At 45.3% G+C, this 26864-nt stretch overlaps 1 protein-coding gene across 2 annotated transcripts in view; it reads left to right on the top strand.

Moving 5' to 3' along the window:
• The window catches only part of LOC115156076 (myosin phosphatase Rho-interacting protein), a gene marked incomplete at its 5' end in the record, with an annotated part of 51185 nt that overhangs the window by 9168 nt on the left and 15153 nt on the right, over nucleotides 1–26864 (top strand). The window contains 7 exon segments of one of the 2 annotated variants that reach the window (XM_029703332.1): nucleotides 8732–8836; nucleotides 15456–15512; nucleotides 16538–16606; nucleotides 19544–19633; nucleotides 19832–20509; nucleotides 20605–20742; nucleotides 23779–23838. In XM_029703332.1, the coding sequence (XP_029559192.1) occupies nucleotides 8732–8836; nucleotides 15456–15512; nucleotides 16538–16606; nucleotides 19544–19633; nucleotides 19832–20509; nucleotides 20605–20742; nucleotides 23779–23838 (1197 nt within the window). 2 annotated transcript variants of the gene reach the window in all.

Below are 26864 nucleotides of genomic sequence, written 5' to 3'. Positions count from 1 at the left end.
TGAGGCGGAATAGGTTTTGTTGTGCCCTCTTCACGACTGTCTTGGTGTGCTTGAACCATGTTAGTTTGTTGGTGATGTGGACACCAAGGAAATTGAAGCTCTCAACCTGCTCCTCTACAGCCCCGTCGTTGAGAATGGGGGCGTGCTCGGTCCTCCTTTTACTGTAGTCTACAATCATCTCCTTTGTCTTGATCACGTTAACCTGTTGGGGGCAGTATTTGCACGGCCGGATAAAAAACGTACCCGATTTAATCTGGTTACTACTCCTGCCCAGTAACTAGAATATGCATATAATTGTTTGATTTGGATAGAAAACACCCTAAAGTTTCTAAAACTGTTTGAATGTTGTCTGTGAGTATAACAGAACTCATTTGGCAGGCCAAAACCTGAGAAGATTCCAAACAGGAAGCGCTCTCTCTGACCATTTCATGGCCTTCTTGATCATCTCTAACCAAAACAGGGGATCTCTGGCATGACGTGACATTTTCTAATGCTCCCATAGGCTCTCAGAAGGCGCCACAAAGCTGAATGGGGGCTTTGCAGGCCCTGGCTGAAAAACATTAGCGCATTTTGTAAGTGGTCGATCTGAGAACAATGATACTGGAGGCGCGTGCCCGAGTCGACTCCATGTTTACTTTCTCTCTCTTTGAACGAAAACAACCACTCCCGGTTGGAATATTATCGCTTTTTTACGAGAAAAATGTCATAAAAATTGATTTTAAACAGCGGTTGACATGCTTCGAAGTACGGTAATGGAATATTTAGAAATTTTTTGTCACGAAACGCGTCGGGCGCGTAACCCTTATTTACCCTTCGGATAGTGTCTTGAACGCACGAACAAAATGCCGCTATTTGGATATAACTATGGATTATTTGGGACCAAACCAACATTTGTTATTGAAGTAGAAGTCCTGGGAGTGCATTCTGACGAAGAACAGCAAAGGTAATAACATTTTTCTTATAGTAAATCTGACTTTGGTGAGGGCTAAACTTGGTGGGTGTCTAAATAGCTAGCCCTGTGATGCCGGGCTATCTACTTAGAATATTGCAAAATGTGCTTTCACCGAAAAGCTATTTTAAAATCGGACATAGCGAGTGCATATAGGAGTTCTGTATCTATAATTCTTAAAATAATTTGTTTTTTGTGAATGTTTATCGTGAGTAATTTAGTAAATTCACCGGAAGTGTTCGGTGGGAATGCTAGTCACATGCTAATGTAAAAAGCTGGTTTTTGATATAAATATGAACTTGATTGAACAAAACATGCATGTATTGTATAACATCATGTCCTAGGTGTGTCATCTGATGAAGATCATCAAAGGTTAGTGCTGCATTTAGCTGTGGTTTGGGTTTATGTGACATTATATGCTAGCTTAAAATGTGTGTCTGATTATTTCTGGCTGGGTACTCTGCTGACATAATCTAATGTTTTGCTTTCGTTGTAAAGCCTTTTTGAAATCGGACAGTGTGGTTAGATTAACGAGAGTCTTGTCTTTAAAATGGTGTAAAATAGTCATATGTTTGAGATTCCACTGGCTGTTGAGTCGGTGGGACGCAAGCGTCCCACCTAGCCCATAGAGGTTAGGGAGAGGCTGTTGTCCTTGCACCACACGGCCAGGTCTCTGACCACCTCCCTATAGGCTGTCTCATCGTTGTCGGTGATCAGGCCTACCACTGTTGTCATCGGCAAAGTTAATGGTGTTTGAGTCGTGCCTGGCCCTGCAGTCATGCGTGAACAGGGATTACAGGAGGGACTGAGCACGCACCCCTGAGGGGCCCCAGTGTTGAGGATCAGCGTGGCGGATGTGTTGTTCCCTACACTTACCACCTGGGGGCGGCCCGTCAGGAAATCCAGGACCCAGTTGCAGAGGGAGGTGTTTAGTCCCAGGGTCCTTAGCTTAGTGATGAGCTTTGAGGGCACTATGGTGTTGAACGCTGAGCTGTAGTCAATGAATAGCATTCTCACATACAGTTTAAGTCGGAAGTTTACATACACTTACAGGCTGACCACATCGCTCGCGTCGCAAAATAAATGTAGAAATCTATGTTATTCAATTATTGCACCCACACTGCTCGAGCGTGCCAACGAGCGTCTGCGTTGCCAAGGGCTAAAATAGAAATTAGTTATATTTCTGACGCAGATCGCGCTGCAAGTCCTGCCTCTCCCATCTCAATGGTTTATAGAAGCAGGTCCCCACATGCCATCTCCTCATTGGTTATACCCACGTGGGTGACTGAAAGACGAACGAGGTCAGTAATGCACCTAATTTATGAAAATTGCCAATCGCAATATAAAGTCAAGAGAAGAAAAAGGCGTGAAGGAAGAGAGATGACTAGAAATGATTCGGTTGACTGTTTTGTCTGTGGATTAATTGTCAGAGTAGAGGACCTTGTGCATTTCACGTAAAATAACAACTCAGTGTTTATATCCCAGGACAAATTAGCTAGCAACAGCAAGCTAGCTAAGTAGGACAAATTAACTACCAAGCGCAAGCTATCGAGCTAAATTGTCATAAATGTTTAATGCTTTTCGACCTGTCCCCAAATTAATATAATTGGTTCCGAGTTTGTTTTGATATTTTAACCTGCGTGTCGTGATCGCGTTTGGTGTAGGGGGACAAAATAAATGTATGCATGATGGCGCATGCGCACAGCTGGTTTTGGGTTCCGTGTTAGGTTGGAGTTATTAAAACTAGTTTTTCGTCCACTCCACACATTTCTTGTAAACAAACTATAGTTTTGGCAAGTCGGTTAAGACATCTACTTTGTGCATGACACAACTAAGTTTTCCAACAATTGTTTACAGACAGATTATTTCATTTATAATTCACTGTATCATAATTCCAGTGGGTCAGGAGTTTACATACACTAAGATAACTGTGCCTTTAAACAGCTTGGAAAATTCCAGAAAATGGTGTCTAGGCTTTAGAAGCTTCTGATAGGCTAATTGACATCATTTGAGTCAATTTGAGGCGTACCTGTGGATGTATTTCAAGGCCTGCCTTCTAACTCAGTGCCTCTTTGCTTGACATCATGGGAACATCTAAAGAAATCAGCCAAGACCTCAGACCTCCACAAGTCTGGTTCATCCTTGGGAGCAATTTCCAAACGCCTGAAGGTGCTACGTTTGTCTGTACAAACAATAGTACGCAAGTATAAACACCATGGGACCATGCAGCCGTCTTACCGCTCAGGAAGGAGACACGTTCTGTCTCCTAGAGATGAAGATACTTTGGTGTGAAAAGTGCAAATCAATCCCAGAACCACAGCAAAGGACCTTGTAAAGATGCTGGAGGAAACAGCTACAAAATTATCTATATCCACAGTAAAATGAGTCCAATATCGACATCACCTGAAAGGCCACTCAGCAAGGAAGAAGCCACTGCTCCAAAACCGCCATAAAAAAGCCAGACTACGGTTTGCAACTGCACATGGGGACAAAGATCGTACCTTTTGGAGAAATGCCCTCTGGTCTGATGAAACAAAAATCGAACTGTTTGGCCATAATGACCATCATTATGTTTGGAGGAAAAAGGGGGAGGCTTGTAAGCCGAGGAACACCTACCCAACCATGAAGCACGGGGCTGGCAGCATCATGTTGTGGGGGTGCTTTGCTGCAGGAGGGACTGGTGCACTTCACAAAATAGATGGCATCATGAGGGAGGAAAATTGTGTGGATATATTGAAGCAACATCTCAAGACATCAGTCAGGACGTTAAAGCTTGGTCGCAAATGGGTCTGCCAAATAGACAATGACACCAAGCATACTTCCAAAGTTGTGGCAAAATGGCTTAAGGACAACAAAGTCAAGGTATTGGAGTGGCCATCATAAAGCCCTGACCTCATTCCTATAGAGAATTTGTGGGCAGAACTGAAAAAGCGTGTGCGAGCAAGGAGGCCCACAAACCTGACTCAGTTACACCAGCTCTGTCAGGAGGAATGTGCCAAAATTCACCCAACTTATTGTGGGAAGCTTGTGGAAAGCTACCTGAAACGTTTGACCCAAGTTAAACAATTTAAAGGCAATGCTAACAAATACTAATTGAGTGTATGTAAACTTCTGACCCACTGGGAATGTGATGAAAGAAATAAAAGCTGAAATAAATCATTCTCTCAAATATTATTCTGACATTTCGCATTCTTAAGATAAAGTGGTGATCCTAACTGACCTAAGACAGGGCATTTTTACTTGGATTAAATGTCAGGAATTTTTGAAAAACTGAGTTTAAATGTATTTGGCTAAGGTGTATGTAAACTTCCGACTTCAACGTTAGGTGTTCCTTTTGTACAGGTGGAAAAGGGCAGTGTGGAGTGCAATAGAGATTGCGTCATCTGTGTGTCTGTTCGTGCGGTATGCAAATTGGAGTGGGTCTAGGGTTTCTTGGATAATGGTGTTGATATGAGCCATGACCAGCCTTTCAAAGCACTTCATGGCTACAGATTGTTTAAAGGTCTTACTCACATCAACTGCAGAGAGCATGATCACACAGTCGTCCGGAACAGCTGATGCTCTCATGCATGTTTCAGTGTTACTTGCCTCGAAGCGAGCGTAGAAGTAATTTAGCTCTTCTAGTAGGCTCGTGTCACTGGGCAGCTCTCGGCTGTGCTTCCCTTTGTAGTTTGCAAGCCCTGCTACATCCGACGAGCGTCGGAGCCTGTGTAGTACGATTTGATTTTAGTCCTGTATTGATGCTTTGCCTGCTTGATGGTTTATCGGAGGGCATAGCGGGATTTCTTATAAGCATCCAGTTTAGAGTCCCGCTCCTTGAAAGCGTCAGCTCTACCCATTCGCTTAGTGCGAATGTTGCCTGTAATCCGTGGCTTCTGGTTGGGGTATGTACGTACTGTCACTGTGGGGACGACGTCATCGATGCACTTATTGATGAAGCCAGTGACTGATGCGATGTACTCCTTAATGCCATTGGAAGAATCCCGGAACATATTCCAGTCTCTTTGTTTTGAAATCAGGAGCTTGTGCTGTATTCATTTCCAGTTTCCATTATGTGGCTCGATTCCCCTGATACTTACTTCCCTTTCCAACCCTGACTCTGGTCTGGCCTGCTCTGGTCTGGCCTGCTCCGCTCTGGCCTGGTCCGGTCCGGCCGGGATAAACCAACCTCTGTAATAGGAATAACAACAGAACGAGAGCAATTGTCCCCCCCACTGTTTAGAGAAACGTTTAAAACCTGTACACCAAGTTTGTCCTGTCTTTATTGTCAAACATGTATGGCATTTTCAGCACAAAGGGTGCTTATAGTAAACATCATACCACATACACACTCCCATCTCTCTCTCTCTCTCGTTCTTTCTGAGACACACACTGCTCCTGGATGGGGCTTGTTTTCTTCTGTGTCAGTGCGTTGCCTTTTTTTCTGTTCTCTCTGATTTTGGTGAAAGGTTGTTGGGTTCAAGTTAGATGTGTGATGGTTCAGTGGAAGGCTGTTGTATTCAGGTTCATGTTAGAAGATGTGTGATTCTGATTAGAAAAATGACTTGTTCTTCTTACGACAGCTGTGCAGAGATCATATCTGATTTTAGCATATGTTAAACTGTTCACATTGGAGGAGTCAATGTTCTGTTCATAAAAACATAAATAACGTACGTTAAGGCCGTTGTATAATGTTTTGATCCTCTGAAATCCATGAGGTAGGTAGGTGTTCTGTGCGAGTGCACACTCCAGGGAGAAGGAGGAGAAACGGAATTAGGCTCATGATACATTGTTGTGACCCCTATCTTCAGATATTGACCATTTTGACTAGAGGGCGACCGATTATGATTTTTCAACGCCGATACCGATTATTGGAGGACCAGAAAAATGCCGCTACCGATTAATCGGACGATTTATATATATATATATATATATATATATATATATATATATATATATCCTTGTAATAATGACAATCACAACAATACTGAATGAACAGTTTTATTTTAACTCAATATAATACGTAAATACAAATCAATTTAGTCTTAAATAAATAATGAAACATGTTCAATTTGGCTTAAATAATGCAAAAACAGTGTTGGAGAAGAAAGTAAAAGTGCAATATGTGCCATGTAAAAAAGCTAACGTTTAAGCTCCTTGCTCAGAACATGAGAACATATGAAAGCTGGTGGTTCCTTTTAACATGAGTCTTCAATATTCCCAGGTAAGAAGTTTTACGTTGTAGTTATTATAGGAATTATAGGACTATTTCTCTCTATACTATTTGTATTTCATATACCTTTGACTATTGGATGTTCTTATAGGCACTATATTATTGCCAGCCTAATCTCGGGAGTTGATAGGCTTGAAGTCATAAACAGCGCTGTGCTTCAAGCATTGCGAAGAGCTGCTGGCAAACGCAGGAAAGTGCTGTTTAAATGAATGCTTACGAGCCTGCTGCTGCCTACCACTGCTCAGACTGCTCTATCAAATATCAAATCATAGACTTAAGTATAATATAATAAACACACAGAAATACAAGCCTAAGGTCATTAGTATGGTCAAATCTGGAAACTGTCATTTCGAAAACAAAACGTTTATTCTTTCAGTTAAATACGGAACCGTTCCATATTTTATTGAACGGGTGGCATCCTTAAGTCATAATTGTAAAATTCTGGCAAATTAATTACGGTCTTTGTTAGGAAGAAATGGTCTTCACACAGTTATCAACCAGCCAGGAGGCCCAAACTGTTGCATATACCCTGACTCTGCTTGCACAGAACACAAGAGAAGTGACACAATTTCCCTAGTTAATATTGCCTGCTAACATGAATTTATTTTAACTAAGTATGCAGGTTTAAAAAAATATACTTGTGTATTGATTTTTACCTCTCTGGGCCAGTGGGACGCTTACGTCCCACCTACTCAACAGCCAGTGTAATTCCGTGGCGCGATAATCAAATACCTTAGAAATGCTATTACTTCAATTTCTCAAACATATGACTATTTTACACCATTTTAAAGACAAGACTCTTGTTAATCTAACCACACTGTACGATTTCAAAAAGGCTTTACAACGAAAGCAAAACATTAGATTATGTCAGCAGAGTACCCAGCCAGAAATAATCAGACACCCATTTTTCAAGCTAGCATATGTCACATAAACCCAAACCACAGCTAAATGCAGCACTAACCTTTGATGATCTTCATCAGATGACAATCCTAGGACATTATGTTACACAATACATGCATGTTTTGTTCAATCAAGTTCATATTTATATCAAAAACCAGCTTTTTACATTAGCGTGTGACTAGCATGTGACTAGCATTCCCACCGAACACTTCAGGTGAATTTACTAAATTACTCACGATAAACGTTCACAAAAAACATAACAATTATTTTAAGAATTATAGATACAGAACTCCTTTATGCACTCGCTATGTCCGATTTTAAAATAGCTTTTCGGTGAAAGCACATTTTGCAATATTCTGAGTAGATAGCACGCCATCACAGGCTAGCTATTTTGACACCCACCAAGTTTGGTACTCACCAAACTCCGATTTACTGTTAGAAAAGTTTGATTACCTTTGCTGTTCTTCGTCAGAATGCACTCCCAGGACTTCTACTTCAATAACAAATGTTGGTTTGGTTCAAAATAATCCATAGTTATATCCAAATAGCGGCGTTTTGTTTGTGCGTTCAAGACACTATCCAAAGGGTAAACAAGGGTGACGCGTTTCGTGACAAAAATTTTCAAAATATTCCATTACCGTACTTCGAAGCATGTCAACCGCTGTTTAAAATAAATTTTTATGCTATTTTTCTCGTAAAAAAGCGATAATATTCCAACCGGGAGTGGTTGTTTTCGTTCAAAGAGAGAGAAAGTAAACATGGTGGCGGCTCGGGCACGCGCCTCCAGTCTCATTGTCCTCAGATCGACCACTTACAAAATGCGCTAATGTTTTTCAGCCAGGGCCTGCAAAGCCACCATTCAGCTTTCTGGTGCCTTCTGAGAGCCTATGGGAGCGTTAGAAAATGTCACGTCATGCCAGAGATCCCCTGTTTTGGTTAGAGATGATCAAGAAGGCCATGAAATGGTCAGAGAGAGCGCTTCCTGTTTGGAATCTTCTCAGGTTTTGGCCTGCCAAATGAGTTCTGTTATACTCACAGACACCATTCAAACAGTTTTAGAAACTTTAGGGTGTTTTCTATCCAAATCAAACAATTATATGCATATTCTAGTTACTGGGCAGGAGTAGTAACCAGATTAAATCGGGTACGTTTTTTATCCGGTCGTGCAAATACTGCCCCCTATCCCCAACAGGTTTTAAGAAAGGCGTTGATGTTTATGGTTAGGTACATTGATGCAGTGACTACTTTTTTTGTGAATGCGCTTGTTAAATCATCACCCGTTTGGCGAAGTAGGCTGTGATTTGATGAGAAATTAACAGGTACCGCATCGATTATATGCAATGCAGGGCACGCTAGATAAACTAGTAATATCATCAGCCATGTGTAGTTAACTAGTGATTATGTTAAGATTGATTGTTTTTTATAAAATAAGTTTAATGCTAGCTAGCAACTTACCTTGGTGCCTTGCTGCACTCGTGTAACAGGTGGTCAGTCTGCCACGCAGTCTCCTCGTGGAGTGCAATGTAATCGGCGTCCAAAAATGCAGATTACCGATTGTTATGAAAACTTGAAATCGGCCCCTAATTAATCGGCCATGCCGATTAATTGGTCGACCTCTAATTTTGACCCAAATGGCTGCTGGAGTGTTGATGTTACGTTGTGTGTTTCAGGAGCAGAGACATGACATGGGCCAGGGCCTGGACTTCCCTTCCACTCTGCCCCCTCTCAGACGAGCCAAGTCCCTGGACCGTAGGACCACCGAGTCCGTCATGACCGTGAGTACCATTTCAGTCTCTACATCTACATTGCTTGCTGTTTGGGGTTTTTAGACTGGGTTTCTGTATAGCACTTTGTGACATCAGCTGATGTAAAAAGGGCTTTATAAATACATTTGATTGATTGACTCTCCTCTCTTCTGTTGTTCAGTGTTTCTATGTTGCCTCTCGGGTGTGTCAGTTTGACATACTCAAATACACCAGGTAGAGTTTTCAACTGAGGACATTGTAATCAGTTAGTGCTGATTGTTTACCCAAGGCGTGTGTGTGTGTGTGTGTGTGTGTGTGTGTGTGTGTGTAGGGGAGCTTTCTCTCCAGGTCCAGATAACATCACAATAGTTCTTCTGTTCTCCTAAAGCTGCAGGGTAAGAGGTCATCAGCAATGCTAGGGGACGACTTTATCCCTGCTGAGTGGAGGTTTTAAAGGGGTCGTTGGGTTACCAGTGTATAGGTTGGGTTACCAGTGTATAGGTTGGGTTACCGGTGTATAGGTTGGGTTACCGGTGTATAGGTTGGGTTACCGGTGTATAGGTTGGGTTACCGGTGTATAGGTTGGGTTACCGGTGTATAGGTTGGGTTACCGGTGTATAGGTTGGGTTACCGGTGTATAGGTTGGGTTACCAGTGTATAGGTTGGGTTACCAGTGTATAGGTTGGGTTACCAGTGTATAGGTTGGGTAACCAGTGTATAGGTTGGGTAACCAGTGTATAGGTTGGGTAACCAGTGTATAGGTTGGGTAACCAGTGTATAGGTTGGGTAACCAGTGTATAGGTTGGGTTACCACTGTATAGGTTGGGTTACCACTGTATAGGTTGGGTAACCAGTGTATAGGTTGGGTAACCAGTGTATAGGTTGGGTTACCGGTGTATAGGTTGGGTAACCAGTGTATAGGTTGGGTTACCACTGTATAGGTTGGGTTACCACTGTATAGGTTGGGTTACCACTGTATAGGTTGGGTTACCACTGTATAGGTTGGGTTACCACTGTATAGGTACTGTATACGTTGGGTTACCGGTGTATACGTTGGGTTACCGGTGTATAGGTTGGGTTACCGGTGTATAGGTTGGGTTACCGGTGTATAGGTTGGGTTACCGGTGTATAGGTTGGGTTACCACTGTATAGGTACTGTATAGGTTGGGTTACCGGTGTATAGGTTGGGTTACCGGTGTATAGGTTGGGTTACCGGTGTATAGGTTGGGTAACCAGTGTATAGGTTGGGTAACCGGTGTATAGGTTGGGTTACCGGTGTATAGGTTGGGTAACCAGTGTTAAGAATATTCAAGTTTTATTAGGCGTACGTACGGGATACACATTCTATAAACGTCCAATGAAATGCTTACTGTCAGGTTCCTGCTCGACAACCCAACAACAATAATAAAAGATAAGGACGTAAAGTATTTGGGTTGACAAAGGGTGCAGCAGGCCTTATCTAATGATAATGTTATGATAATGATGAGTCACTGTGTGCTATGAAACCACTGAACCTTTCAGCCACATGATACTGAAGGTTTGTGTCTATGACATGTCGTTACAGCAGCTCCTGGCTCAGCTCCTGGCTCAGCTCCTGGCTCAGCTCCTGGCTCAGCTCCTGGCTCAGCTCCTGGCTCAGCTCCTGGCTCAGCTGTAGTAATGAAGGAATTAACCCATTTTGGTACACCGTGCCTTTTCTTAGTTTAATAAAATAGGTAGTCTGGGGATTGTTGTAGTGTATGATCTATTAGTCTGCACCTCTGAATCTTTTCGTTCCTGATCTTTCTGGCTGTTCTAGCGCCCAGGGTTTTCATGTCTGCGTTGGTGAAGGATTAAACTGTAGAGAATAGTCAAGGAGGCTGTGATGGGTGGCTGGGGCAGTACAGTCAAGGAGGCTGTGATGGGTGGCTGGGACAGTACAGTCAAGGAGGCTGTGATGGGTGACTGGGACAGTACAGTCAAGGAGGCTGTGATGGGTGACTGGGACAGTAGAGTCAAGGGGTCTGTGATGGGTGACTGGGACAGTACAGTCAAGGGGGCTGTGATGGGTGACGTGACTGGGACAGTACAGTCAAGGGGTCTGTGATGGGTGACTGGGACAGTACAGTCAAGGAGGCTGTGATGGGTGACTGGGACAGTAGAGTCAAGGGGTCTGTGATGGGTGACTGGGACAGTACAGTCAAGGAGGCTGTGATGGGTGACTGGGACAGTACAGTCAAGGAGGTTATGAGGGGTGACTGGGACAGTACAGTCAAGGGGGCTGTGATGGGTGACTGGGACAGTACAGTCAAGGAGGCTGTGATGGGTGACTGGGACAGTACAGTCAAGGAGGCTGTGATGGGTGACTGGGACAGTACAGGCAAGGAGGCTGTGATGGGTGACTGGGACAGTACAGTCAAGGAGGCTGTGATGGGTGACTGGGACAGTACAGTCAAGGGGGCTGTGATGGGTGACGTGACTGGGACAGTACAGTCAAGGGGGCTGTGATGGGTGACTGGGACAGTACAGTCAAGGAGGCTGTGATGGGTGACTGGGACAGTACAGTCAAGGAGGCTGTGATGGGTGACTGGGACAGTACAGTCAAGGGGGCTGTGATGGGTGACTGGGACAGTACAGTCAAGGGGGCTGTGATGGGTGGCGTGACTGGGACAGTACAGTCAAGGAGGCTGTGATGGGTGACGTGACTGGGACAGTACAGTCAAGGGGGCTGTGATGGGTGGCGTGACTGGGACAGTACAGTCAAGGGGGCTGTGATGGGTGACTGGGACAGTACAGTCAAGGGGGCTGTGATGGGTGACTGGGACAGTACAGTCAAGGGGGCTGTGATGGGTGACTGGGACAGTACAGTCAAGGGGGCTGTGATGGGTGACTGGGACAGTACAGTCAAGGGGGCTGTGATGGGTGACTGGGACAGTACAGTGAAGGGGGCTGTGATGGGTGACTGGGACAGTACAGTCAAGGGGGCTGTGATGGGTGACTGGGACAGTACAGTCAAGGGGGCTGTGATGGGTGACTGGGACAGTACAGTCAAGGGGGCTGTGATGGGTGACTGGGACAGTACAGTCAAGGAGGCTGTGATGGGTGACTGGGACAGTACAGTCAAGGAGGCTGTGATGGGTGACTGGGACAGTACAGTCAAGGGGGCTGTGATGGGTGACGTGACTGGGACAGTACAGTCAAGGGGGCTGTGATGGGTGACGTGACTGGGACAGTACAGTCAAGGGGGCTGTGATGGGTGACTGGGACAGTACAGTCAAGGAGGCTGTGATGGGTGACTGGGACAGTACAGTCAAGGGGGCTGTGATGGGTGACTGGGACAGTACAGTCAAGGGGGCTGTGATGGGTGACTGGGACAGTACAGTCAAGGGGGCTGTGATGGGTGGCGTGACTGGGACAGTACAGTCAAGGAGGCTGTGATGGGTGACGTGACTGGGACAGTACAGTCAAGGGGGCTGTGATGGGTGGCGTGACTGGGACAGTACAGTCAAGGGGGCTGTGATGGGTGACTGGGACAGTACAGTCAAGGAGGCTGTGATGGGTGATGTGACTGGGACAGTACAGTCAAGGGGGCTGTGATGGGTGACTGGGACAGTACAGTCAAGGGGGCTGTGATGGGTGACTGGGACAGTACAGTCAAGGGGGCTGTGATGGGTGACTGGGACAGTACAGTCAAGGGGGCTGTGATGGGTGACTGGGACAGTACAGTCAAGGGGGCTGTGATGGGTGACTGGGACAGTACAGTCAAGGGGGCTGTGATGGGTGACTGGGACAGTACAGTCAAGGGGGCTGTGATGGGTGACTGGGACAGTACAGTCAAGGAGGCTGTGATGGGTGACTGGGACAGTACAGTCATGGGGGCTGTGATGGGTGACTGGGACAGTACAGTCAAGGGGGCTGTGATGGGTGACTGGGACAGTACAGTCAAGGGGGCTGTGATGGGTGACTGGGACAGTACAGTCAAGGGGGCTGTGATGGGTGACTGGGACAGTACAGTCAAGGGGGCTGTGATGGGTGACTGGGACAGTACAGTCAAGGGGGCTGTGATGGGTGACGTGACTGGGACAGTACAGTCAAGGGGGCTGTGATGGGTGACTGGGACAGTACAGTCAAGGGGGCTGTGATGGGTGACTGGGACAGTACAGTCAAGGGGGCTGTGATGGGTGACTGGGACAGTACAGTCAAGGAGGCAGTGATGGGTGACTGGGACAGTACAGTCAAGGGGGCTGTGATGGGTGACTGGGACAGTACAGTCAAGGGGGCTGTGATGGGTGACTGGGACAGTACAGTCAAGGGGGCTGTGATGGGTGACTGGGACAGTACAGTCAAGGGGGCTGTGATGGGTGGCGTGACTGGGACAGTACAGTCAAGGGGGCTGTGATGGGTGACTGGGACAGTACAGTCAAGGGGGCTGTGATGGGTGACTGGGACAGTACAGTCAAGGAGGCTGTGATGGGTGACTGGGACAGTACAGTCAAGGAGGCTGTGATGGGTGACTGGGACAGTACAGTCAAGGGGGCTGTGATGGGTGACTGGGACAGTACAGTCAAGGGGGCTGTGATGGGTGACTGGGACAGTACAGTCAAGGGGGCTGTGATGGGTGACTGGGACAGTACAGTCAAGGGGGCTGTGATGGGTGACTGGGACAGTACAGTCAAGGGGGCTGTGATGGGTGACTGGGACAGTACAGTCAAGGAGGCTGTGATGGGTGACTGGGACAGTATAGTCAAGGGGGCTGTGATGGGTGACTGGGACAGTACAGTCAAGGAGGCTGTGATGGGTGACTGGGACAGTACAGTCAAGGAGGCTGTGATGGGTGACTGGGACAGTACAGTCAAGGAGGCTGTGATGGGTGACTGGGACAGTACAGTCAAGGAGGCTGTGATGGGTGACTGGGACAGTACAGTCAAGGAGGCTGTGATGGGTGACTGGGGGACAGTACAGTCAAGGGGGCTGTGATGGGTGACTGGGGGACAGTACAGTCAAGGGGGCTGTGATGGGTGACGTGACTGGGACAGTACAGTCAAGGGGGCTGTGATGGGTGACGTGACTGGGACAGTACAGTCAAGGAGGCTGTGATGGGTGACTGGGACAGTACAGTCAAGGGGGCTGTGATGGGTGACTGGGACAGTACAGTCAAGGGGGCTGTGATGGGTGACTGGGACAGTACAGTCAAGGGGTCTGTGATGGGTGACTGGGACAGTACAGTCAAGGGGGCTGTGATGGGTGGCTGGGACAGTACAGTCAAGGGGGCTGTGATGGGTGACTGGGACAGTACAGTCAAGGGGCTGTGATGGGTGACGTGACTGGGACAGTACAGTCAAGGAGGCTGTGATGGGTGACTGGGACAGTACAGTCAAGGAGGCTGTGATGGGTGACTGGGACAGTACAGTCAAGGGGGCTGTGATGGGTGACTGGGACAGTACAGTCAAGGGGGCTGTGATGGGTGACTGGGACAGTACAGTCAAGGGGGCTGTGATGTGTGACTGGGACAGTACAGTCAAGGGGGCTGTGATGGGTGACTGGGACAGTACAGTCAAGGGGGCTGTGATGGGTGACTGGGACAGTACAGTCAAGGGGGCTGTGATGTGTGACTGGGACAGTACAGTCAAGGGGGCTGTGATGTGTGACTGGGACAGTACAGTCAAGGGGGCTGTGATGGGTGACTGGGACAGTACAGTCAAGGGGGCTGTGATGGGTGACTGGGACAGTACAGTCAAGGGGGCTGTGATGGGTGGCGTGGACGTCCTAATGCAATCCTCCACGCTGCAGAAGGCAGCACAGATCCCTCTCCTCTCCAGGTTATCTTCCTGCTTCTCCTGTGTTCAGCCATGGCTCTCAGGCCTCCGCGTGATGGCACCCATTTTGCACTGTTGTGTGTCTGTGTGTGTGCGCGTGTGATACAAACCTACACCGCTTCCCCAGGGCACTGTGTGTGTGTGTGTGTGTGTGTGTGTGTGTGTGTGTGTGAGAGTTCTCCCACTGTGTGAAACCACAGCAGACATGAACTCTTTTACTCAGCACTAAGACTTGTATAGCAGGATCTGTGATGCGTAGTGGAGTAGATACATGTTTCCCCTAACCACTGGTCCAGGGTCAGTTATTATTGTATCCTCCAAATGATTAGCGATAAGGCAATCTGATCCTAGGTCAGTGTTCAGGGGAAACTTCTACCTCTTTTTTTCTGCTCTTTATCAGGCATTAAGTTAACTGATGAAGTGTGTTTTTTAGCCATGCAAATGTTCAAAATACTCATTACAAATATTCAAAATTGTCCAAATACGTCAACATCTATTTAACAAAGTGCAGAAAATACGGCGTGTTGGAATTGCAATGTTTCTGTCAGCTATGTACTGTCGTCGTCCAGTCGTGATAACTTATACTTGTCTTTCAGCTGTAAGTATGACATGTTAAAGTTCTGAAGTTCTGCATGGATCCCAGATAGAAGTTGTTTTTAAAAGGCTGTTCCTTTAGTCACCTGGTATCTGTGCGTTTCAGCATCTCTTGGTTCATCTTGCATGATGTTGACGTGTGGCGGCACTAGACCTTACTGGACTATGGCTTGATTTCATTGCCGTTTTTAAAGAGTCGATTTTAAGTGATGCTTTTAGGGATGGTGTGTAACACTGTCTTTTTGATTCTTTTTTTCCAGCCAGACTTGCTGAACTTTAAGAAAGGTTGGATGGTGAAGCTGGACGAGCATGGACAAGTAAGCAACAAACCATACCTACAAACATCACCAAAACAGCTCATGTTGTTTTTTAAATATTTTTCTTGAAACTTCTAACACTTGAAATATGAACATTATTTGATGCCATAAGATTTAGAAAATCATATTACATTTTTTAATTTATTTTTTAGGTCAGATCATCAAATCAGGGATTTAGTAGTAGTTCAAACAGTCATCTGAACCGTCACCTAATGCCTTCTAGAATGTTCTAGTATTCTATGGCCTTTCGAATCGAGCGTCAGTCCGTCTTTGACACAGCTTCAATGGGTGACCATTGAAAAGGTTATGTGGTGCTTCTCTTCATACAGCAGATTGATGTTCTTTTACAGCTACGTTTAATGTGTAGACCGGTGCTCCAACGCTACATATTTCTACAGTTTACTGCATTGTTGGAGCTCGATACATTAGCATTTCGCTACACCTGCGATTAAAATCTGCAATACTGTGTATGTGACCAATAAACTTTTGATTTGATATATTGCACAGTCCAAGTTAACACACAGCTTTCATAGAAATCCTTACTTTTCAGAGGGCTACCAACATCACTTCAGTATCCTCTTCTATGGGTTTGTTCTGGTATTTGTCTGTGCTGTGTGTAGTGTAGCTCAGTTGGTAGAGCGTGTCGCTTGTAACGGCAGGGTTGTGGGTTCGCTTCCCACTGGGGACAAGTACGAAAAAAGTATGAAAACGTATTCACTCACGACTGTAAGTCGCTCTGCTAAATTACTAAAATGTTTGTAGTGCACACAGAAACCAAGCTCCTAATGTCATTGCTCTGTTATAACTCTCACTGGTGCTAAATATATGTTTTATTCTTCTATATCTGCATTGCATTTTCAGGGTTTTGGCTGGGTTTCTGTACTGCACTTTCTGACATTGGCTGATGTAAATAGGACTTTAAAAAAATAAAATGTGATTTGATTATTCTCAGTCTACTGGACTAGCAGAACAGTTGATGAATTCCCAGTGAACTCTGTGTTGTTCTCTCTCTCTCCCCTCTACAGTGGAAGAAGTTTTGGTTCGTACTGACAGACCACAGCCTCCGATACTACAAGGACTCCATTGCTGAAGAGGTGACTTTTCTCTAAATCGATCCAGACTCATCAATCATGCTGGAGTTTAACTGTGACCGACTAGCCAGGGCAGTAGTTATCTTTAAAATAAATGTTAGTCAATACAGTATTGGTTTCCTATTGATAACGTTGTATACTAAACAAAAATATAAACGCAACATGTAAAGTGTTGGTCCCATGTTTCATGAGCTGATATAAAATATCCCAGAAATGTTCCATATGCACAAAAAGCTTATTTCTCTCAAATTTTGTGCACAAACTTGTTTACATCCTTGTTAGTGAGCATTTCTCCTTTGCCAAGATAATCCATCCACCTGACAGGTGTGGCATATCAAGAAGCTGATTAACCTCTATGGGCTAGGTGGGACGACCTACTCAACAGCCAGTGGAATCCCGTGGCGCGATATTCAAATACCTTAGAAATGCTATTACTTCAATTTCTCAAACATATGACTATTTTACACCATTTTAAAGACAAGGCTCTCGTTAATCTAACCACACTGTCCGATTTCAAAAAGGCTTTACAACGAAAGCAAAACATTTAGATTATGTCAGCAGAGTACCCAGACAGAAATAATCAGACACCCATTTTTCAAGCTAGCATATAATGTCACAAAAACCAAAACCACAGCTAAATGCAGCACTAACCTTTGATGATCTTCATCAGATGACACTCCTAGGACATTGTTATACAATACATGCATGTTTTGTTCAATCAAGTTCATATTTATATCAAAAAACAGCTTTTTACATTAGCATGTGACTAGCATGTGACTAGCATTCCCACTGAACACTTCCAGTGAATTTACTAAATTACTCACGATAAACGTTCACACAAAAAACACATAACAATTATTTTAAGAATTATAGATACAGACCTCCTTTATGCACTCGCTATGTCCGATTTTAAAATAGCTTTTCGGTGAAAGCACATTTTGCAATATTCTGAGTAGATAGCCCAGCCATCACAGGCTAGCTATTTTGACACCCACCAAGTGTGGTACTCACCAAACTCAGATTTACTATAAGAAAAATTGGATTACCTTTGCTGTTCTTCGTCAGAATGCACTCCCAGGACTTCTACTTCAATAACAAATGTTGGTTTGGTTCCAAATAATCCATAGTTATATCCAAATAGTGGCGTTTTGTTCGTGCGTTCAAGACACTATCCGAAGGGTAAAGAAGGGTGACGCGCCCGGCGCGTTTTGTGACGACAAATTCAAAATATTCCATTACCGTACTTCGAAGCATGTCAAACGCTGTTTAAAATCAATTTTTATGCGATTTTTCTCGTAAAAAAGTGATAATATTCCGACCGGGAATCGTTGTTTTCGTTCAAAGAAGGAGAAAGTAAACATGGTGGAGTCTCGTGCACGAGCGCCCCAGTCTCATTGTTCTCAGATCGACCACTATCCAAACGCGCTACTGTTTTTCAGCCATGGCCTGCAAAGTCATCATTCAATGTTCTGGCGCCTTCTGAGAGCCTATGGGAGTGTTAGAAAATGTCACGTTATGCCAGAGATCCCCTGTTTTGGATAGAGATGATCAAGAAGGCCAAGAAATAGTCAGAGAGAGCGCTTCCTGTTTGGAATCTTCTCAGGTTTTGGCCTGCCAAATGAGTTCTGTTATACTCACAGACACCATTCAAACAGTTTTAGAAACTTTAGGGTGTTTTCTATCCAAATCAAACAATTATATGCATATTCTAGTTACTGGGCAGGAGTAGTAACCAGATTAAATCGGGTACGTTTTTTTATCCGGTCGTGCAAATACTGCCCCCTATCCCCAACAGGTTAAACAACATGATCATTACACAGGTGCACCTTCTGCTGGCGACAATAATAGCCGGCCTCGAACATTGTTTTAGAGAATTTGGCAGTACGTCCAACCGGCCTCAAACATGCCAGGCCAGGACCTCCACATCCGGCTTCTTCACCTGTGGGATTGCACAAACTGAATAATTTCTGCACAAAGTATCAGAAACCGTCTCAGGGAAGCTCATCTGCGTGCTCGTCGTCCTCAGCAGGGTCTTGACCTGACTGCAGTTCAGGGTTGTAACCGTCTTCAGTGGGCAAATGCTTCATATACGAATCCCGTTTTCAACTGTACTGGGCAGATGGCAGAAAGCGTGTATGGCGTCGTGTGGTTTGCTGTCAATGTTGTGAACCGAGTGCTCCATGGTGGCGTTATGGTATGGGCAGGCGTAAGCTATGGACAACTAGCACAATTGCATTTTGTCGATGGCAATTTGTATGCAGAGATACCGTGATGAGATCCTGAGGACCATTGTCGTGCCATTCATCTGCCGCCATCATCTCATGTTTCAACATTATAATGCACAGCCCCATGTCACAAGGATCTGTACACAATTCCTGGAAGCTGAAAATGTCCCAGTTCTTCCACTGCCTGCATACTCACCAGACATGTCACCCGTTGAGCATGTTTGGGATACTCTGGATCGACATGTATGACAGTGTGTTCCAGTTCCTGCCAATGTCCAGCAACTTCACAAAGCCATTGTAGAGGAGTGGGACAACATTCCACAGGCCACAATCAACAGCCTGATCAACTCTATGTGAAGGAGATGTGTCACGCTGCGTGAGGCAAATGGTGGTCACACCAGATACTGGCTGGTTTTCTGATCCAGGCCCTTTTTTTATTTTCTTATTAAGGTATCTGTGACCAACAGATGAATATCTGTATTCCCAGTCATGTGAAATCCATAGATTAGGGCCTAATGAATTCATTTAAATTGACTGATTTCCTTATATGAAATGTAACTCTTTGAAATTGTTGCATGTTGCGTTTTTATATTTTTGTTCGCCGTAAGTACCCAGTTTCAAAAGAATTGTTGAACTCCTGCAACTGGCTGCTTGTATGCTGATAATAAACTATTCTGTACCTGATTTCACCATCTGTAATAATGCTGTATTTCAGGCTTCAGATCTGGACGGGGAGATAGACCTGTCTACGTGTTATAACGTCACTGAATACCAGGCTCAACGCAACTACGGCTTCCAGATACATGTAAACCCCAATCATTCACATACCATCTCAGATTATTTCATGTAGTAATAATGATTTGATTTGCGTTTATCTAACCCTTTTTGTCACTTTTTCTTATCAAAAAGCAGTTTGTTGTATGGATGTAACAGAGCCCCTCTCTGTCACCCAATAGGATGTTATTGTACAGTGTGAATCTAATGCCCTAACTGTCCTCCTCAGACCCAGGAGGGCATGCACACCCTGTCGGCCATGACTGCAGGCATACGGAGGAACTGGATCCAGGCTGTCATGAAGAATGTCAGACCCTCCACCGCTCCAGACGTGGCTAGCAACCACGGCTCCTTCTCCCCACTGGAGGGGCTGGTTCAGCCGGACGTGACCCAGGACTCCCCTTCCTCCGAGACCTCGTCCGTGGAGCGTGAGCCAGGTCCAGGCCTTAAGAAGAGTCGGGCACGCGAGCGCCGACAACAAGGCCGCTCAAAGACCTTCGACTGGGGCGAGTTCCGACCCATTGCCCAGGCTTTGGCCCAGCAGCGGGCCCAGAAGGCTGAGCCCCTGCAGACTGACATAGGAGACCCTGATCGGAACCGGAGGAGGGAAGAACGACGGAGGAGGTATGAATCTGTTACTGGCTCCTCCAAGGACCAACCAGCAGGCTCCGAGGGCGGGAGGATGGACTTTGAGAAGGGGGGAGGGAGTCAAGGCAGCCCTGGGGGTGAGTGTGGGGGTCCCCCCTCCCTGGAGAGGCAGCAGAAGGTGGAGGAGGAGATCGAGCAGCACTGGCAGCAGGTGGAGCAGACACCCATCAGGGATGAGAGGAGGGTACTTCTGCCCTCGACACTGCAGACCAGGGAGATGGCCGAGCTGGAGAAACTGCTGGAGAGCTACAAGAAAGGGGTGGGTGTTTTTATGGGAACCGAGATCAATGTCAAAGGTCAGAGGTTGCTGATAGGTCAGTGTTCACCTTGTCCATTGTACCTTGCCTCTCCCAGGTAGAAGAGCTGAAGCTGCAGTTGGAGAGCTGTCACCAGCAACTGCTGCACTCCAACCAGCACAAACAGAATCTGGAGGTCCAGCTGAGGACGGCTCTGGAGAGAGAGCAGCACGTCCGTTCCGGATACGTCTCCCAGGTAAGCACCACAGAGCTTTTCTTCTCCTCAGAGCTGTTCTATGCTCTATAGACAGTCCTGTTGAGTTAAGATTTCATGAAGTCAACCGTACAGAATGAACGGTGTGTTCTCTTTTCATTTCATAACCTCCTTTGCATGTTGTATTTTAATTGTGAGAAAACATCAAACTGACTGACATCAAAGCTACAAAACGGCTCCAGAATGTTCCTTTGCATGAGTCCGTTGGTTGCATGTGAGGAGAAACATCTTGTTTTTAGGACTCCTTTTACGGCTTCTTGCTTATGTTTCGTTTTTTTTTTTAAGGTAAGACAGATGTTCGCAAACTCATGCATGTGTATCGAACGTGATGCATTCAATTAACGATTAACAGTTAGATGGATAAGTTTCCTTTTCGGTGTTCCTGTGATGCTGTAAACGGCATAAATGCATTAGGCTACTTGACTTCAACAGTACAGCCATAGTAGTTGAAATAATGACATTATGCTCAGAACTGTATGAAATAACATGGTTTGGCTTGTCTCCTGATGATTTTTATTTGAATGGATTTCAGATGGGTTTTTTTTTACTGCTGTTCCGACCATCTGTTCTTCTTTTTACTGATGTGAGCGCCAGACCATTATACAGATAGTCGTTTTCTGTTGGATTTTTGCTTGTGTTTATGTGTGTGTTAGAGAGCGGGTCAGTGTGTGTCCGTATGGAGGGTTAATGTATGCTTTTTGAATTCTTCACCACTTATTGTGTAAATCTGAGTTTTATCAAAGATAGTTTTCTTGGATAGCTTGTGTAACAAATACAATTTTGATTCAGTTCAAAAGGGACGTTTTTGAGTTGACCGCTTTGATGTTTAGATAGGGAGAGAATGTGGTTCATTTATGCTGTCCTTTGCATTTTTTGCTAAAGCCAAAACAAAAAGGTAATTTCAGGAGAAAATAATTAATTTCCTGTTCATGTTGTTTTGACTTATTTTTGGTTTAAGAAGCAATTTTCACGTTCATTACACTGTTTGATTTTAGTTCTGACCTGCATTGTTATTGCTATTACGCAATGAAATGCAATGTGATGAGTGCCTTTTGAGAAATGTTTTGTGAAGAGCGGAAAGAATTCAAAAAAAGGATATCTCAAGAACATAGTTTATTCCGAGAACCTGGTATGCCTCCCATCTCTAATTAAACCACCTAGCTAGCACTAACTTTGCATTACTTACCCCATGAATTAACTCCTTAACCATTTAATGTGCATGCTAATTTGTGATTCACTAATCATGGCCATTAAATCTTTTTCCAGCGCTCTAATTCTCATAATTTGGCCTAATGATAGAAGCTGTAATGTTTTTCATCGTTATGGTTAAATGGCATAATGTTGAAGTCAAAATGATATACGGTACCATTCAAAAGTTTGGACACACCTACTCATTCAAGAGTTTCTTTATTTTTATTCTTTTTTACATTTTACATTCTACATTTTTTACATTGTAGAATAATATTGAAGACATCAAAACTATGAAATAATGGAATCATGTAGCAACTAAAGTGTTAAACAAATCAAAATATATTTTAGATTCTTCAAAGTAGCCACCCTTTGCCTTGATGACAGCTTTGCACACTCTTGGAGTTCTCTCAACCAGCTTCATGAGGAATGCTTTTCCAACAGTCTTGAAGGAGTTCCCACATATGCTGAGCACTTGTTGGCTGCTTTTCCTTCACTATGCGGTCCAACTCATCCTTAACCATCTCAATTGGGTTGAGGTTGGGTGATTGTGGAGGCCAGGTCATCTGATGCAGCACTCCATCACTCTTCTTGGTCAAGTACTCCTTATACAGCCTGGAGGTTTGTTGGGTCATTGTCCTTTTGAAAATCAAATTATAGCCCCACTAAGTGCAAACCAGATGGGATGGTGTTTAGCTGCAGAATGCTGTGGTTATGTGTGCCTTGAATTCGAAATAAATCAAAGACAGTATCACCAGCAAAGCACCATCACACCACCTCCTCCATGCTTCACGGGGGGAACCACACATGCGGAGATCATCCGTTCACCTACTCTGCGTCTCACAAAGACACAGCGGGTGGAACCAGAAATCTCCAATTTGGACTCATCAGACCAAAGGACAGATTTCCACTGGTCTAATGTCCTTTAGTAGTGGTTTCTTTGCAGCAATTCGATCATGAAGGCTTGATTCACGCAGTCTCCTCTGAACAGTTGAGGTTGAGATGTGTCTGTTACTTGAACTCTGTGAAGCATTTATTTGGGCTGCAATTTCTGAGGCGGGTAACTCTACTGAACTTATCCTCTGCAGCAGAGGTAACTCTGGGTGTTCCTTTCCTTGTGCGGTCCTCATGACAGCCAGTTTCATCATAGCGCTTGATGGTTTTTCCAACTGCACTTGAAGAAACTTTAAAAGTTCTCAAAATGTTCTGTATTGACAGACCATGTTTTAAAGTAATGATGGACTGTCGTTTCACTTCGCTTATTTGAGCTGTTTTTGCCGTAGTATGGACTTGGTCTTTTACAAAATAGGGCTAGCTTCTGTATACCACCCCTACCTTGTCACAAAACAACTGATTGGCTCAAACGCATTAAAAAGGAAAGAAATTCCACAAATTAACTTTTAACAAGGCACACCTGTTAATTGAAATGCATTCCAGGTGACTACCTCATGAAGCTGGTTGAGAGAATGCCAAGTGTGTGCAAAGTTGTCATCAAGGCAAAGGGTGGCTACTTTGAAGAATCTGAAATATAAAATATATTTTGATTTGTTCAACCCTTTTTTGGTTACTACATGATACCATATGTGTTATTTCATAGTTTTGATGTCTTCATTGTATAATAATAATGTAGAACATAGTAAAAATAAAGGAAAACCCTTTGAATGAGTAGGTGTGTCCAAACTTTTGACTGGTGCTTTATATTATGATTTCATAATGTTTAATCGCTCTGAATCCAGAGGGAAATAATTGATGTATTACCTAAAACAATTTAGCTAGCCTTTTTCACCCCTGCTGTGTGTGTTAACCAACTTTCTGGTCCCCTTTTCCAAGCTGGAGCTCCCTTTGGTTCTGGAGGCTGATATCGAGCCCCAGACGAAGAGGCCGGAACTGGTTAGTTCTCAAGCGCAGAGCTTAGCAAGGAAGTATCAGGAGACCAAAGAGCTCCTGCAGCTGCAAGAACTGAAAAAGCGTAATATGCAGGCACAGCTTGGCCTCTCGCTTTCCCACCTCTCCATCAAGGAACTTTACCTTTCCCACCCCCAAACAACAGCCCCTCTGGAAAGCCTGCCTTCCTCAGAGCCGCCCGTCAAAAAGACTGTTAGCTTTTTGATCGAAGATAGTGCAGACAGGATTCAAGAGCTAGAGGACTTGATATCAGGAAAGTCCCTGACTCTGAAGGGACTGGTTAGATTGCTACGATCTCACAGTGAATTCTGCGTGGAGGGTAGTCTGGAAATAGGACAACAGGGTAGTTGCCAGAGGCTTTTGGAGAGCTGGAAGTTTCAACAAGAGGTAGACAACGAGTCCATGAGGCAGAGCTTGGCCAGGGCGGGCGAAAGCATCCACAGTTACGAATCACGTCTCCTGGCCATGGAGGACATGCTAGGAAGGGTTCAGAAGGTGGAGAGCCGGAAGACCCCTTACGGACCACTGTGTCAAATCGAAGACCACTCGGAAAGCCACGAGATCACTGTACGGGCGTTGTCCCACAGGGTTGAACTTCTAAAGAGCGAAAACGGAGCGCTGAACCAGTGCTATCAGGAGATAGTGAACCAACTAACTGAGGCAGATAGGGAGATCGACAGGCTCAAAGCTGAGCTGATCAACCTGCAAGGCGGGAAACAGCACCTACTGATCCTAGAAGAGCTGAACGGAGTCAGGGCCAGACTAGCAGAGAGCCAAGCCAATGCTATCGACAGGGAGTTCTATGAGAGAGAGCTGAATGAGAAGTCTGTGAAGCTTCATGAGGCCCTTGTCACCTTGGAGGTGCTAGGAAGCAGCCTGAAGGATGGAGAGAGGAGACTGCAGCTGAAAGAGGCCACTCTCAAAGGCCTGGGATTCCAGATGGCAGAGGAAGGTGCTCCTAAGGAGAAAGGGCAACTCAAAGAGCAGCTGGAGGCAACAGGGGCTAAGCTCTTGGAAAAGGAAGAGCTCTGTAGAGAACTTCAAGCTCAGAACGTTGAACTTCAAGCTAGAAACCAGGAATCGGAGAGAGTCCAGTGTCTGAAACTTTTAGAGGCAGAGAATGAGATCAGGATCTTGCGAGCAAAGTTGGGGGTAAAGGCAAAGTCGGCTAGGGGAGAAAGAGAAGTGAATGTTAGTGAAGACTTGATGCAGACCGGTGAGAGGAAGGTAGCAGACAAAAGTGTTATAAAGCAAGTAGTAGGTGAGATAAAGATGAAGTCTGAGGCCCTTAGTCGGGTGTTAGATGTGTTAGCGAAGCTCGATGTTAGTGTGGAGAAAACCCTAATTGATCTGAAAAGCTCTTTACATATCACAGACTGCCTTGGATTCTTTGAAGAAGAGCCAGATGAAGTAAGTCAGAGAGTAATGAAAAGGTTGGTATTAGAGGCAGCGTTCTGGAGTGGTCTGTTGAACGCTTTAGAGGTTAGCCCATGCGAGACTGAAGGTGAACGTGCAAGTAGTTTTGAAATGCGTGTAGTACAGCGTACGGTAGCTGAGAAGAGCATGTTGCTGTTGATGAACAGGATTTGTCCTCGACCCAAGATGGAAGTTGATAATAAGATGACTGTGACTGCACAGACCATGCAAGCAGACCTTTTGAATTGGTGCAGCTGGCTTGATAACGACACCAACACGCTCATTTTGAAAGATCTAACAGAGGCATTGCAAGAGAAAGTGTATTTGTTTAACCTAATTGCCTCCACCATTGAAATGTCCACAAATGACACCCTCCTGTCCTTGGTCCTAGCTAGCTTTGATTCCGGAAAAGTTAAGAAACAATGGTCTGAGTACCTTCAAGACGCAGCCACAGAAGCTCACATGGCCTTTCTCATCAGCAGGCTGAACTTCCAACACGAGAAAGAGCTGAAAGAAACACAGGTTGAGAAACTTCACATTGGCAACTCTGACTGTGCCAACTGCCTTCTATTGAGAGAGCAGAACGGAGAACTCCAATACAAATTGTCGGATCAACAGAATCATTTGCAATGCCTTGAAAGCACTATGAGTGAAGATACTAGACCAGTAACACACATCCAGATCGAAGGGGAGCCCATTGACTCCCTGGACAAGGCCATACAGCTGCAAGACACGGTAGCCAAGCACAAGCTGGAGCTGCGGGAGACCAAGGACGTCTACACACAGGTAACAGAAAATCTGCGACAGGATGTGGCAAAGGTGTCCGAGATATTGCGTCTAGAACGTGAAGAAAACGTGAAGGAGATTGACTCTCTGACTGTCTGCATTGAGAACCTGAAGAAGAAACACGAGACCGAGAGGACTGTCCTACTGGAGAAGTTCCATCATCAGATGGATGTCACCCCTGGAGCAGGCTATCCCACTGGGGCAGAGGATGAAACGATGTCCCCTGAGACCTCTACGACCTCCGCCCTCAAGGAGCGCATCCAGGAGCTGGTGGCCCAGGTCTCGGCCATGACAGAGGAGATGAAGCGGAGGGATCTCCAGGGCGACGCAGCTACCCTCCGGCTGAAATACGACAAAGACCTGGAGAATCTGAAGGTGGAAGCTGTTCCTTGTCCTTTCTGTTCCTCCGTCCGTGATGCCTTGTCTCCTTGTGGCCCCCCCCCCCTCCTGCCCCCCCTTCCCTCCCTTACCCCCCCCCCCCTTTTCCTCTGTAGCCCTGCTATCCTCACTCTGCTTGCTTTCCTTTGTATATCAGTATCCTCCAGTGTTGCATGGTGACTAATCCACTGTTAGTGCATGTGGTTGTTGACGCTACTTGTGCGCTGAGGATCCTGTTTTGTTTGACAGGAAAAAGGTTAGTTAACCAGAACTACTTCTCCGAAATCCCAACTGGAACATTGTTTATGTGGGAGGCAACCCATCTGCTTAAGGAGACCAACCAGAACCTCTCTTACTGTCCCATGAAAGTCAGGCTGACAAAGAATTCAGGTCATGTTATTTAGTGTCTATCAGCATATTTACACATCCAA

This window comes from Salmo trutta, chromosome 2 (genome assembly GCF_901001165.1).
Source record: "Salmo trutta chromosome 2, fSalTru1.1, whole genome shotgun sequence".
Taxonomy (NCBI): domain Eukaryota; kingdom Metazoa; phylum Chordata; class Actinopteri; order Salmoniformes; family Salmonidae; genus Salmo; species Salmo trutta.
Note: the sequence above shows the minus strand (reverse complement) of the source record. Positions and strands in the feature narration are given on the sequence as shown.